General features: G+C 52.9%; 1 protein-coding gene across 3 annotated transcripts in view; it reads left to right on the top strand.

Moving 5' to 3' along the window:
- EFR3B (EFR3 homolog B) overlaps positions 1-14,320 on the top strand; it is an 86,618-nt gene extending 72,298 nt beyond the window's left edge. For all 3 annotated transcript variants that reach the window (XM_032353136.1, XM_032353135.1, XM_032353134.1), the window contains exons 13-23: positions 1,218-1,390; positions 2,108-2,183; positions 2,504-2,665; positions 3,871-4,002; positions 5,570-5,637; positions 6,365-6,492; positions 7,250-7,341; positions 9,861-9,909; positions 11,210-11,316; positions 12,626-12,675; positions 13,085-14,320. In XM_032353136.1, coding sequence (XP_032209027.1) covers positions 1,218-1,390; positions 2,108-2,183; positions 2,504-2,665; positions 3,871-4,002; positions 5,570-5,637; positions 6,365-6,492; positions 7,250-7,341; positions 9,861-9,909; positions 11,210-11,316; positions 12,626-12,675; positions 13,085-13,190 — 1,143 coding nt within the window. In that variant the 3' untranslated portion in view covers positions 13,191-14,320. The remainder of the gene's footprint in view (positions 1-1,217; positions 1,391-2,107; positions 2,184-2,503; positions 2,666-3,870; positions 4,003-5,569; positions 5,638-6,364; positions 6,493-7,249; positions 7,342-9,860; positions 9,910-11,209; positions 11,317-12,625; positions 12,676-13,084) is intronic.
- The last annotated feature ends 165 nt before the right edge of the window (positions 14,321-14,485 follow it).

The following is a 14,485-nucleotide window of genomic DNA, read 5'->3' as shown; positions in this document are numbered from 1 at the left end:
AGTTGCAGAGGTAGAGGTCAGTGATTCATCAGTCTTATAACACCCAGTGCTCATCACATCACGTGCCCTCCTTAATGTCCTTCCCCCAGTTACCCCATCTCCACCCCCACCCCTCCAGCAACCCTGTTTGTTTCCTAAGATTAAGAGTCTCTTATGGTTTGTTTCCCTCTCTCATCTCGTCTTGTTTTATTTTTCCCTCCCTTGATCCTCTGTTTTGTTACTTAAATTCAGCATAGGAGTGAGATCATATGATAATTGTCTTTCTCCAATTGACTCATTTCGCTTAGCATAATACCCTCTAGTTCCATCCACGTTGTTGCAAATGGCAAGGTTTCATTTTTGATGGCTGCATAATATTGTATTGTGTATGTACACCACATCTTCTTTTAAATTTTTGTTTTTTAGATTTTATTTATTTGACAAACAGAGATCACCAGTAGGCAGAGAGGCAGGCAGAGAGAGAAAGGAGGAAGCGGGCTCCCCGCTGAGCAGAGAGCCCAATGCGGGGCTCAATCCCAGGACCCTGGGTTCATGACCTGAGCCAAAGGCAGAGGCTTTAACCCACTGAGCCACCCAGGCGCCCCACATCACATCTTCTTTATCCATTCATCTGTCAGAGGACATCTGGGCTCCTTCCACAGTTGGGCTGTGGTGGATGCTGCTGCTGTAAACTTTGGGGTTGTTTTACTGCTTTTGTACACTTTAACAACATTACACGTGATGTGTCTACCAACAGCCACTGGCTTTAATCTGAAGACCCCCAGGATGCCCTCCTTAAAGAGTTGTCTTGAAATGGTTGTTGTGGGGGGAGGGTTGTGGGTCCTCAGCCCCGCTGTAAGCTCTCCCACTGTCTCTCCGTGTCTGTGTGACCATCCATGCCCTTACATAGTGTCGTGTTTGTGGGTAGTGTTCATCAGCTGTGCCCTGACAGCTGGACCATTAGGTTCAGAGGCTCTCTGGCCCCTGCTCCCCTCTAGTGCTTACCCCTTGCTTGCTTTCAACAACCTGAAATAGGTCTAGATAGTTGTTGGCATGTTCAAAAAAGTTGCCTCAGGCATCCAGGGCCTAGGATGGAGGACAAGGGAGCTGGACTGGGAGCTGTCAGGAGGGGTCAGGTTCATTAGATCCCCAGATCCGCCGGCTGCTGTCCATCTCCTCGCTGTACTGAGGGTGCCAGCGTCCCTAACTAAGCTCGGCCTTGCTGGGCTTGCTCACAGGTGTCCACAGGCTTCCAGTGCAACAACATGATGTCAGCCCTGCCCAGCAACTTCCTGGACCGCCTTCTGTCCACCGCCCTCATGGAGGACGCAGAGATCCGCCTCTTTGTTCTAGAGATTCTCATCAGTTTCATCGATCGTCATGGCAACCGCCACAAGTTCTCTACCATCAGGTGAACTTGGGGTCTCCCCTCCGGTAGGTGCATGGTGGGGGAGAAGACTTCCCGTAGGTCTCACATCCAGGTGAGAGGACAGTTCCCTTATTCGTTGGGAACCAGCAGGAGCTGATCACGGACATGGACCCTGAGGTCCTATGGGAGCGGGAGTGAGGGAAGGGTACTTCTCCCAGGGAGCCAGGGGATGGAGTGGAGACGGGCAAGAGGAGGAGCAGCTACTAAAGGGAGTTAGTGGGTGGGGAGGAAGGAAGGGGGTGCAGGTTTATCGGGAAAGACTGGGGAGGAGGGGAAGGGAGGAAGAGAATGTTCGGAATTGGTATTTAAAGATTTTATTTATTTATTAAAGAGAGAGAGTGAGAGAGAGCATGAGAGAGGAGAAGGTCAGAGGGAGAAGCAGACTCCCCATGTTGCTGGGAGCCTGATGTAGGACTCGATCCTGGGACTCTGGGATCGTGACCCGAGCCGAAGGCAGTCACTTAACCAACTGAGCCACCCAAGTGCCCCTGAATTGGTGTTTTAGAAAAAGGGACCAGAAAAAGTAGGCAGGACAGAGGGGCTGAGAACTTGAGGAAAGTGGAGACTGAGCTAAGAACCAATGCAGGGGGGTAGGAGGCTGGGCCCCAACTGACAACATTGGGGTAAAGCCCAGTGACGCTGCCTGAGCTCTGACTGGCCTTGCACAGGGCTAAGGTGGCCCCTTGTGTCCCTTCCCAGTACCCTCAGTGACATCTCTGTCCTGAAGCTGAAAGTGGACAAGTGCTCCCGACAGGACACCGTCTTCATGAAGAAGGTTAGCCCCTGTTACTTAAGCCCCAGCAAACCCGAGGTGGGCCAGGCTTTATGGGCCCCCGCCTCCCAGCCCTCAAGACAGCACTGACCCCATCTCCAGGCCTGCTTGCTCCCTCTTTGAGCACACTTAGTCGGGATGACCAGCTGAACCCTCGGGGGGCCAAGTACTTGAGAGAGAGAGAAGGCACCCTTTCCCTAAGGGTGGAGGTGGGGTGCGCACAGCCTCGCACCACCTGCAGACTGGTCTCCTCCCATTCTCCCTGCCCCTCCCACCTCCACCCACCCACTGCGGCCCTGCCCCTGCCCTTTTCCCATGCCCAGCACTCCCAGCAGCTCTACAGACATATCTACCTGAGCTGCAAGGAGGAGTCGAACATACAGAAGCACTATGAGGCGCTCTACGGCTTGCTGGCTCTCATCAGCATTGAGCTGGCCAACGAGGAGGTGGTGGTTGACCTCATCCGCCTGGTGCTGGCTGTTCAGGTGGGGCTCTTCAGGGGGGACCTGGCGTGGGCAGCATGTGGCGGGTGGGATCAGCACGGGGCACTGGCTGGGTGAGCACTCATGAGAGCACAGTTGTCTCAGAGCCCAGGAATATGGCACCCTGGGGTCCCCATTCCTCCAGGGACCACAAGACATGGTTCTGTTTGGGGAACCACCCAAGAATGCCTCCTCCATGGCTGGCGCCCATCCTCAGGCCAGAGGAGACCCAGGGAACAGGCTCTTTCAAAAACACCCTTTGATCCCTGATGAAAATTTCAAGTCTCACAAGGTCTGAATGAGACTTCAAGGGGGTACCAAGTTCTTATAAACCTTGAGTGATCCCAACACAAACTTCATCTGGGGTCGTCTCGTGACAAAGCCTGGCTGTGTCTCAGAATTACCCCAAGCACTTATGAAAAATACATATTCCCAGTTCTTGTCCCATGCGTGGGGTCCTGGAGATTCAGCAAGCCTCCCTCGCGACTCTTAGAGAGCCGGTGTTCACTAGATAGGGCTGTAGCCTTCCAGAGTCCTTCTGGATGGAGGTGTACGCTCAAGGATGCTGGGAATTGGGGTGGGTCCTTTAGACCTCAAAATACTGGGCAGTGTCCAAGGTCCTGAAGCTCGGCAGCTTTAGATCCTACCTAGGAGCAGGAATGAGGGCAAACCTGGGAATTCAGTGGGGGATAATCTTGGGCCACCAGGGCTAAATCCTGCAAAGCCAGCCCAGCTGCTATGATTGTCTTCACGCTAGAACTTGAGATTCCTCTGTGTCCCAATCCCGAGTACCTGTTGCAACTCTCTCAGCTTAATATGGGGACCCAGTTTAGCAAACCAGTCCAGCCCCCAAGAGTCTTTCAAGGCCGATATTCAAGGACACAGCATCCTAGAGGTAGGATTAATGATGAGGGTTTGGACAGTCAAGGTCACCAAAGCTGGAACTGCAAAGTGGAGAATGAGGTCATCACCCCTCCACTTAAGTACATACAAGCAGCCAGACCATGTGTTGTTCTCGGGTGATTCCCTTCCACTTTACCAAGGATGACTTCCGTCTCCCAGGAAGTTATGGGACAAATGCTGAAAAAGGCTTGGTCTAAAGAGATGGGCTGTCCCTTATTAAAGGCTGGGAGAGGTTGGGTGGAGGTTGGGGCGCCAATGTTAATTTGTCTGTTGAAAAACTCCAAGGCGCTTCTGTGTTGCCCCAGGACGTGGCCCAGGTCAATGAAGAGAACTTGCCCGTGTACAACCGCTGTGCCCTCTACGCACTGGGCGCGGCCTACCTGAACCTCATCAGCCAGCTCACCACCGTCCCTGCCTTCTGCCAACACATCCATGAGGTTGGTATCCTCGCGACCCTGAGAGCTCAGGAGGCCCTTGGCTTGGGGTTTCCCCAGAACCACTCATCCTCCATTGCGGGAGCCCCGTGCCACGTGTAGGTATTGAGGAAGGGTTGACGGAACAACCAGGGACCAGGGGAAGTTACCAGAGGCAGCATTTCCTCCTGTATGACACCACATAGCATGGTGGGGTCTGCCACAGGCAGGCACCTGGACCCCTTCCTCACCTGCAAACCGCCTGCCTCTATTCTCTGCCCCCACCCATGCAGCCCCCGCTCCCGGAGGCCCAGCTACACACCACTCTCGTGTGGTCTGGGACGAATGCTACTTTAAAAAAAAATTTTTTTTTTATTATGGAAGTTTTCAAACATCACCAAAGCAGTGTGAGAACAGGGATCATCTGTGTTTCTATCATGTGGATGAAACAGGAGGGTTTTCCCACATTTACTTTATCTCTTTTTTACTTTTTCTTATTTTACAGCAGATCTCAGCTGGCATGTCATTTTACCCCTGTGGTAAAATGTCAGTGTGTCAGTGTTGTGTGTAAAAAATAGGGACCCCGTCCTACCTAATCACCATGCTATTAACATGCCTAACTAAGTCATCTGTAATGCCTCAGTGTTATCTAATACCCAGTCTATAATCAAATGTCCCCAAAAGACATTTTAAAAACATACTAAAATATTTATAGGTGGAATGATAGAATGTCTAGGATTAACTTTAAAATACACAAGCAAAGGGGCACCTGGGTGGCTCAGTGGGTTAAAGCTTCTGCCTTCATCTCAGGTCATGATCCCAGGGTCCTGGGATTGAGCCCTGTATCCGGCTCTCTGCTCAGCAGGGAGCCTGCTTCCCCCTCTCTCTGCCTACCTCTCTGCTTACTTGTGATCTGTCTGTCAAATAAATAAATAAAAATCTTAAAAATATATATATATACAAGCAAAACGAACTAAAATAAGAAACCTCAAGTCCCAGCTGGCTCAGGTATGCTGGGGGCCATGGGGGAGGGGCACTGTGTCACCTTGCCCCCCCAGCATGGGCCAATAGAGGGCGCAGAGAAGGCCGTGCCCAGACATGGCCCAGACATGACTGGCTCTCTCCTGTCCCTACTTGCACGGCAACTACCCTCCCACCTCTCACCATCTTACCAACTTTCACTGGAACTTCGTCTGTGACTGTCCATCAGGATGTTTCTGCTCTGCACCTGGGTTGGGGGGAGGGTGTGACCACTGCCCCCTCTTCCACGTTTACAAAGAAAATAGGAATAGGGCATAGGAGCAAGCAACCGCCATCTCTCTCCCCAGGGCTACGTGCCCTGCCTTTAAAGGACACTTGATGTGTACCCGTCACTGGTGATGGCCTGAGCCGTCCGCCTGGGCTTCTCAGGCTGCTGTGAGGGTCACTGTTGATCTGAGTTTGTCCCTTCGAAGCCCAGCTGCAGGGTGCTCGGGCAAGGAGTCTGTGGGAGGAAGGAAGCACCAGGAGAGGGGTGAGAGCTAGCCTTTGCCTGCCCAGAGCTCCTCCCCTCTGTGAACCCCAGCTCTCATGTGCTTCCTCCCAACTGCAGGTGATAGAGACCCGGAAGAAGGAGGCTCCCTACATGCTCCCTGAGGCCGTGTTTGTGGAGAAGCCCAGGTGAGGGGAACACCTGGGACGTGGTGAGTGAGAAGGTGGCCAGTGTGAAGCCAGGGCTGAGGCCTCCATGGTCTCAAGGGCCCAAAGTGGACCCTGCCTGTGGCCCAGACATCCTGGGTCCAGTGTGACCTTCATCGAGGGGCCGTAATCCACCCTTGAGCCGTGTCAGTGTGTTGTGCTCTAGAGAGTTTGACGTAAGCTTACTGGGCTTTGGCCAAGCCCATGGGCTGTGCCTCCTGGAGAAGTCGTTCTTGCAAGACACGGGATCCATCCAGTCCGAGGACGGCAGTCTGTGTCATGCCAGCCTCAGAGGAACTCAAGGAAAACACTTTGAAAAAGCTAAATGTTTAACCAGAGGGGGTAGCTTTATAAACGATGGCCTTTCCACCACAGCGGTTTGGGAGAAAAGTTCATGCGAACCATGCATGGTGCAATCGGTAGATAAAAACGATGACAGAACAGGAATTCAGGGGGTGAAGTGATGTGTGTGTGTGTGTGTGTGTGTGTGTGTGTGTGTGTACGTACACGTGTACGGGTACATGCGCATAGATCTGAGCCCCCAGAAGGATTGTGCACAAAATGCAAAGATGTCGTCTCTGGAAAGTGGGACTATGGCTGATTTTCTTTTCCTTCTGCTTCTCTGTCATTTTGTAAGATGAATGTTCCTTTTATAATAAAGTCATTAGGAGATCCCGCTAGTTGCCTCTTTTCCTTCTGTGTCTTCCAGGTTGTCCCAAAATCTAGACGGAGTAGTCATTGAGTTCCTCTTCCGCCAGAGCAAGATCAGCGAGGTCCTGGGGGGCAGCGGCTACAACTCCGACAGGCTCTGCCTGCCCTACGTCCCTCAGCTGACAGGTAAGCCCTTTGCACGAGCACTTCCGAGACTGCCTCTGGCTGTTCCTCAGCAGAATAGGGCCTGAGCCTGAGGGCCTTGGGTGCCCTTCAGGGCCTCCCCCGGTCCCTGGTGTGTCATGTGGGAGCAGACAAACACAGGAAAAATTTGCAGTGAGAACCTCTCGATTCCCCGACCTCTTCTCCTCAGGGCCAGATCCTTGGGGGAAAGTGGCCCATGAGACAGGGGCCTGTCCCGCCTGTGGACGGGAGAGGCCCCACGGAGCCCCAAAGAGCACACATGGGCCGTGCACGTTCCCTGCCCTTTACTTCCTGAAAATTCTTCGGCGGGTTTCCAGGCATCTGGCAAATGAAAAGCTTCATTTTCCTTGACTAGCAAATAGGGATTAATGACCCCTGCCTTAGGGGGCTGGTGGGAGACACACACAGAATAATAACGCCACGGGCACTTCAGGAAATGCTCCACAAGTGACAGCTTCCTGTGCACCTTGCTGTGTGTTTTCTGGTTGTGAGTGGCTGCTTTGTGCTCATCGAGGATTTCAAAATCTCAGCCATAAACAGCAAAACTCACCACCCTAAGGCTGGCAGGGGAGGCCGGCAGCCTTCAGAAAACCAACTGTCGCCTCCGTGCCTCTTGAGCCTTCCGGAAGGACTGTGGGTCAGGCAAAGGTGGGGGATGGGGGCGAGATGGTGGCCAGAGCTGTGAGCCTGGCTCGGTCTGAACACTGGCAACTCTAACTTCTGGGCTTCCCTTTCCCAGATGAGGATCGCTTATCCAAGAGGAAGAGCATTGGAGAAACCATTTCCCTGCAGGTGGAGGTGGAATCCAGGAACAGCCCAGAGAAGGAGGAGGTGAGTGGCCTGTTCTCGCTATGCCCTCCTGCATCCCCAGGGGAGGGGACTGGCTCTGGCTGCTCGCCAGTCAGGCACTCCAGGCTCCAGGCTCCCCTAACTGCACAACACATTTAAAGTTGCATGGAAAGGCAAATTCTCAAATACCCCATTTTCTTACCGTCTCTAGTCATGTATGTCATAGATATTTCCATCTGGAAAAATTATATGCACTACACACACACACACACACACACACACACACACACACACAGAGCGCTCCCATGACAACATCATACAAATCCCTCTTGAAAAGCTTGCTCTTCGTGATCATTTCCCGTTCCCAACAGAGGCCGGTGTGCACCATGTTGGGAACTGGAAGGCCTGACAGGAGAGATGAGGGTGAGAAGAGCTTTCACGGTGTTTCTTCCAGAAAGCTCAATAGAGGTGCTTTTTTAAAGACACAGTTGCGGCTTAAAGATCTCTCTTCCATCTTCTCTTGGGGGCTCTGAATATCTAATTTATGTCCAAATGAACTGGGGATATCTCCGCTGTCATTACTTCTTCTATCTCCGAAAATAAAGCAGATGAGCCCATGAGTAAGCAAGAAGGAATCACAGTGGAAAGACTCAACTTACTCCTACAAAGGAAAAAGAAATAAGGGCGGGGCCGAGCAGGAGCGGAGGGGGTCATGAGGGAGATGAGGCCATGAGACGCAGCACACTTGGGTTTAACTGGGTCTCCCGCCATTAGAGAAATTGACGGGTGGGGAAGCCTCAGCAGGAAGTGAGGAGGATGCCCAGGAGCAGGAGGGGGGCTGGGACAGTTTCTACCTGTTGGTGCTGGGGCAGCCGTGGAGGACAGCCTCTACCCTGAGCCTTTCCCCAGACACACCAGAGCAAGGAGAAGTCGTTGGGGTCGGGACCGAGCCTCCCTCTAACTGTGCCCTTAGTCACCTTCCCTGCTCTTCTGTCACTGGGGCACTTGTCTGGAACCTCCCCCTATGAGGAAGGAAGCCCCTGACTTGGGCTAATTGGCAGACTGGAATAGAGTTGAAGCTGGCGTCCTCCGAGGCCTTCCGGCTCTGCAGGACGGGGAACCGTGTCAGGACTGCAGCGGGAGTTGGCTGCTGTTCCTCCCAAAGTTGCGATTCTCCTTCCCAGGAGTTAAGAGACCCTCAGGAACTGAGGAGTAAAATGAAGCAGAAGGAGAAGGAGAAACAGAGCCTCCTACTTTCTAGTGTCCCCTGGGTCACCAGAATGGGTTCCTTTTCTTCCCAGGGAGTCCCCCTAGCTCAGGGGGAGCCTGATAGCTACAGGAAGAGTGTGGGGGCCTCCAGCCCGTGCCCTGCAGCCACGCCACGCTTCTTTCCACTCTCAGCTCGCCATACCCTACCAGGAGCCTGCGCCGGCTCCCTGTGACTGAGGGCTCAGCACAGCGCCCTCTGCCTGTCCTTCCCACGCTAACAGGCTGTGCCCTCTCTACCGCGGGACCAGCCGAGAGTCCTGCCCGCACTCAGGGCTCACTGAATATTCCGCGAACGACTGTCACCCATACCTAATCTCTGGCCTTTCCTCCTCACACTAGCATTTGCTGAATGGTAGTCAAATCAGAAAAGGACAGCTCAGTGAATTTTCCACCAAAGAAATGTGTCTGTGCAGTCATACCCAGATCAGGGGAGAGGACTTTGTCATTGCCCAAGAGACTCCGCTCCCAAAGGGAGCCGCTAGCCTGACTTCAGTCCTTTCTTGAACTTTGTATCAGTGAAATAATTTCCTCCTGTGTCTGCTTCTTTCACTTAATACTGTGTTTAAGTGATGGGATAGGAGTGAATCATGGATCCGGCCTCAGGGAGCCCAGAGTCTTCTGGGGACTACCTAGGACTTAGTTCAAAGTCTTCACGGCTTTCAGCCGAGGCTGTGCGGCCATGGGGCAGTCCTTCTTTGGGTTTGTTATCTTCCTCCTCCTTTCCTAGGCCCTGCGAGGGCTGAGAACCTGTGACCCAGGTCCCTGAGCTGACCTCAGCGTGTCTGACCTTTACTCAATACTCAGATCACCTCAGTGGGTCATTTGATATCCTGAGTCTTCAAAAATGTTGTGCAGTTCTTAAAATTTCCATTTGAGGTATTCGCCAGCTGCTTCCTCTTGCTGCCAATATTTTCCGTTATATTCTCTGAAGATTTTTTTGAATTTCACGGGGTTTTCTTCCCATAGGGCTTGATGGGGCAAGCTGGGGCAAGGGTTGGGGGGCAGAGAGGCAGCTGGCTCTTCCAGGTGATTCTTGGCACACTGATGAGGACTAGACCTCCCCCACCCAACCCTGATGCTGCCAGCCCGCTGCCGTCCTTCAGGGGACGGCTCTGTGCCCGCCTGCTAGGGGAGCTTCAGAGACCCTGGTGAGAATGTGGGTGTCCTGGGGCAGCTTCACCCCTGGGGACATTCTTCTGAGGAGCCAGAGGGGCTGCCCACTAACTGAGGAAGCCAGAGCCACCTCCCCCACCCGCACTCCACCTTTCTGATCACTTCTGTCTCTTCTCCAGCGAGTGCCTGCCGAGGAGATCACCTATGAGACCCTAAAGAAGGCCATCGGTGAGTTGGCGGGGAGGCCGGGGCCGGGTCCTGGGGGAGGCAGGGGTGTGTGCAGCCCGCTGCGGGATTCGGCACAGGGGTGAAGGGAGGTGGGCGGCATCCCTGAAACTCATGACCGCTACCACAGCTGCCGTGAAAAGCTCCCCTTCCCTGATCAGGATCAGCAGTGCCGGCCCGCTTCTCCTCGGTCTGGCAACTCTTCTTCGACAACAGCGAGATGCCCTTAAAAGCAATCAACTGAGGGTTACAGCCAGTTAGGCAAAAAGCAATTTTGTGTGAATACTTAGACCATTTTTTTGGTGGATTATAATACAAAAGAATAAGTTGACCTTTGAAAGATAGGAAGAACAAATCAGATTCATAGTTACTGGCAACAGATTGTAAAATGCAGTAGTACCTTCCTTGTCTGGGTGAGTGCGCAGTGAAGTATTCCGAATAAGAGAATTTTTCTGATAACTGATGATAAATTCTATTTTCAGATGCCAGACTGTTTTCATTTGGGTTGTCCCTGGTAGTATTCCTTCTGAAGGCTCAGTCTGCTCAGCCTTCTTCGAGCGTGGACATATCGAACCACCACCCCTTTCTTTATTTTTGCTGACTCATTTTGGAAACTAAAAGGAATGTGTAGAAGCCTTAAATTGGACAGCCTCGGACTGCTGGGCCCTAGGGGCCGAGCTCTTGTCTTGGCTCTTGGGATCCATCTGACTTTGCCACTGTTGGTGTCCCTTTCCAATCAGTGCCAGAGTACTTCCCGTTCCAGAAACTTCTTTGAGAGTCTTAGTGATGATGCAGCTTTGAAATCTTTAACAGGGGCACCTGGGTGGCTCAGTGAGTTAAAGTCTCTACCTTCAGCTCGGGTCATGATCCCAGGGTCCTGGGATCCAAGCCCCACATCAGACTCTCTGCTCAGTGGGGAACCGGCTCCCCCCGCCCCGCCTACTGATGATCTCTGTCTGTCAAGTAAATAAACAAAAATATTTTTTTAAATAATAAGAAATAAATAATAAAATAAAATCTTTAACAGCTTTAAAAGCCCAGCTGAAGGGTCCCCTTCACGGGTTCTCAGGTTCTTTCATGAGGAAAGGGGCAGAGCCTCAGGTCCAATCACCCCAAGATCTAGCCATCGTGGGCCCAAGTAATGGCACCCCACCTCTGTGCACTGCTCGTCAGCGGAGGGTAGGGCCCCAAACGCAGTCACAGACGGCGCTCCCCCTGGAGGGTTCTTGGCCGTCTTCTCCAGCCCCTGCCCCTGGGTGCGCGGGGCAGGACCTCGGGGCTGACCCAGCTGTCTGTGCCACAGTGGACAGCGTAGCAGTCGAGGAGCAGGAACGTGAACGGCGGCGACAGGTGGTGGAGAAGTTCCAGAAGGCACCTTTTGAGGAGATCGCGGCACACTGCGGGGCCAGGGTGAGTGAGCCGTCACCGGGCCGATTCCTTGGGGACCCAAGCAGGGCTGAGTTTCTAGGGCTGAGTTTCTAGGAGGTCTTGGCACTTTTGTCACCCAGAAATTAGGGTTTAGATCCCACCAATGCCCCAGCGCTGCATCGCTTCCCCAAAAACCCAGAGGCTGGGCTATTAGCCATATACTCCTTTAGATCTCGTAATTTCTCTCTGAAGAGGAAGTCCTGACCTCGGGAGCTCCTGCATCAGCTGGACAGACTGTAATATTTACAACAGCAAGTCTGCAGCTCACACTTAGGCACACGCCAGAACGTCTTCTATTTAGTAGCTCATGTCATTGTCACGACACCTCTGCAAGGGCTGTGACCTCATGCTCATCTCATTACGGGTGAATGGGGAATGAGCCCCCCCAAAGGAGAGATGGCCATTGTTTGCAACAGGGTCCCACTTCCAGCCAGGGGCTACCCAGTAGGGGGTACGGAACAGCCTGGCCCTGGAAAAGAGATTTGAAAGAGAAGGTGGCAAATACGTAAAAAGAAGGACTCGTGTCTATGCAATTCTTGAAATTGATTAGGATTTGTCAGTCACAATGGCCATCGGAGGAACAATGCAACATAATTATAAACATCCCAAATTGCAAATAACTTCTATTTTATTGTGATTTTTTTCCTCTCAGTAGAAATATGTGTTATTTTCTTTTCTATTATGTAAGAGGTATTATCTATATTTCTATATATCATAATGTATAATAACAATATAATAAGATGAGTAAATACCTATAGATTTTTCTGGGCCTATGTTATCCTCCCCTGTTCCATCTCTAGAGGTGCACCCCGCTCATTTCATGAGCTCAGAGCTGAGGGGCCCGTTCCTGAATCAGACACAGTCTCACTCTCTGTGTACATGGGCTTTGTTAGAGCCAGAAGGGACCAGAGAGAGCCTCCTCCCTAACCCACCAGTTTAGCACAGCTGCTCCTTGGAAGTTGAGGGACATCTCAAACCAGCTGTGAACCTCCTGACTATATATGCCCAGCAGGGCCCTACGACCCACTTGGAGGAACTAAAGGCCCTTTACGAGCTGTCTACTGAGGCCCTCCTGGGGGTCCCGGCCTCTGTGCCGTCCCCAGCCGGCCTTCCTGGGTGGCCCTACCTGATCTGAACCCATAGCCAGGATCCAGAGATAAGTGCCAGAAATAAGCTCACACCCGTTCCCCTCCTAAGACTGCAACCGGCCCCCATCTCCACGGGTTCTCTGGACAGCGGGGCTTATGAGAGCAGGGAAGCCCCCGGCTGACTTCCCTCTGTTCATGTCTAGGCATCACTGCTGCAGAGCAAACTCAATCAGATCTTTGAAATCACCATCCGGTAAGTGGCAGCCCTGGGCAGGGACACCCCCCCCCCCAATCCTCCTCTCTCACCTGTCTCCAGGCATCCTGGCCTCCAAGGCTTCACGCAGCCACCAGCTTTCCCAGATAAGGAAAGCAAGACTAGAGGGAGAAAAAGATAGCTCAGTGAAGCCCAGAAAAGAGCCAGGGGTCCTAAGGTCCCAGACTGGTATTTTCTAAAGCAACAGTGTTACTGTAGAGCCTGCAGTGAAGCTACACTTCAAGTGAAATCTAGAAGATTCTAGAACTTGCAACCTAGGAACCCATGGAGGGACAGTCTCTGGTCCCTGTTCAAAGAAAAACCCAAATCAACTACTCCTTTTGGTTGCATGGGGTGGGACCCGAGAGCCCCCTTCTCACGCTTTTCTCCCCCATGTGCTTCTGCCCAGTCCCCCGCCAAGCCCATCAGGCACCATCACCGCAGCCTATGGCCAGCCTCAGAACCACTCCATCCCGGTCTACGAGATGAAGTTTCCCGATCTGTGTGTATACTGAATCCAGAAGACAGAGCTCCTCGGCGGGGTGGGGTCTGAGGGAGGGGCTAGCCTCACAACCCACCCCTGTGACCTGGAAATGGAACTGAGATGTCAGAGAAAAAGCAGCTTGGTTGGCGGCACCTCCCCAGCTAAGCAAGGGGGAGCCTTGGGCCCCCTCTCAGCCCTCCCACTTCCTCCTCGTCTTCCCTGAAGGAGATCAGCCTCTGGAGCCAATAAGCATCTCACCTGCCCTTTGTCTCCGCCTTTGTGTCCGCCAAGAGCTGAGAACCATGGGAGGGCTGGGGCGTACTCTCCGGAGGGAGACAGGGGTCCTGAGAATCTCCCGCTTGCTGTAGGTCGGGAAGGGCTTTCATGGGGGTGGGTCTGGGGGGCACAGCTGCCGATCCCCCGGGAGGGAACTAAACAGAGACATGGACGACAGTCAGGAGGATGCAGGGCGAGCTCCCAGCTGCTCTGGGAAAGCAGTGCTGTGCAGGGTTGGGAGGCGGCTGCTGTCTTCCAGAGCATTCTCCCTCTGCCTGGAGGCCTCCAGCCTCTCCTCCTTTCCGCTCTCCTGCTTGCCCTGCCGGTTGTGTCCTTGTGATTCTTTCTATTATTAATTCACGTCAAGCCCTTCCAACAGGAACTGCAGTCAAGACACCATGCACGGCAAGAAAGGATAAAAACACAGGATGGGCAGCTTGGGCCATAGAGGGGACCGGCTCTCCCCGGGCGAGGCCTGCCCCCTGTAGAGGAGCGGCAGGCAGAAATGGGCAAGGCCACGTCCCCTGTTAAATCCTCTCACGTCCCTCATTAAGAGGGAGCTTGCTGGGTCCCCCCACAGTTCTCTTCCTTCTGGATGTTTCTCTAAGTTGAGTTTTCTCTCTGATGCCTTTCTTCCTGAGGATCCTAGCATGCTTCTACAGCCCCTGAGTTGAGGGAGGGCAGAATGAGGTAATGTTTCAAGAAAATCTGGTTCTATGCGTCTCAAAAGGAAGAGGAATTGTGAGGGCCCCCGGGCCTGCCCACTTCACTTCCTGTGACAGAGGCTCCCGGCCTGACTTGGGAGGGGGCAGGGGAGGGGCTTATGAAGATAGCATTTCGCATCTCAAGGATGTCAGAGTCAACCTTTTGGATGTTTCTTTCAAGGAAAGAAGGATCTGGCACCCAATATTGGAATGATCTCTTCACTTTTTGGGCAAAGTCAGGACATCAACGCCAACTGGAAAACTTGAGGCTTGGGGAGAAGCAATGGGGACTCGTTTGGGTTCTGGCTTTCCATCTTTGCTGAGCGCCCTGCCTATCTATGTGCAG

The sequence above is a fragment of the Mustela erminea genome, chromosome 7 (assembly GCF_009829155.1).
Source record: "Mustela erminea isolate mMusErm1 chromosome 7, mMusErm1.Pri, whole genome shotgun sequence".
NCBI classification, from domain to species: Eukaryota; Metazoa; Chordata; class Mammalia; order Carnivora; family Mustelidae; genus Mustela; species Mustela erminea.
Note: the sequence above shows the minus strand (reverse complement) of the source record. Positions and strands in the feature narration are given on the sequence as shown.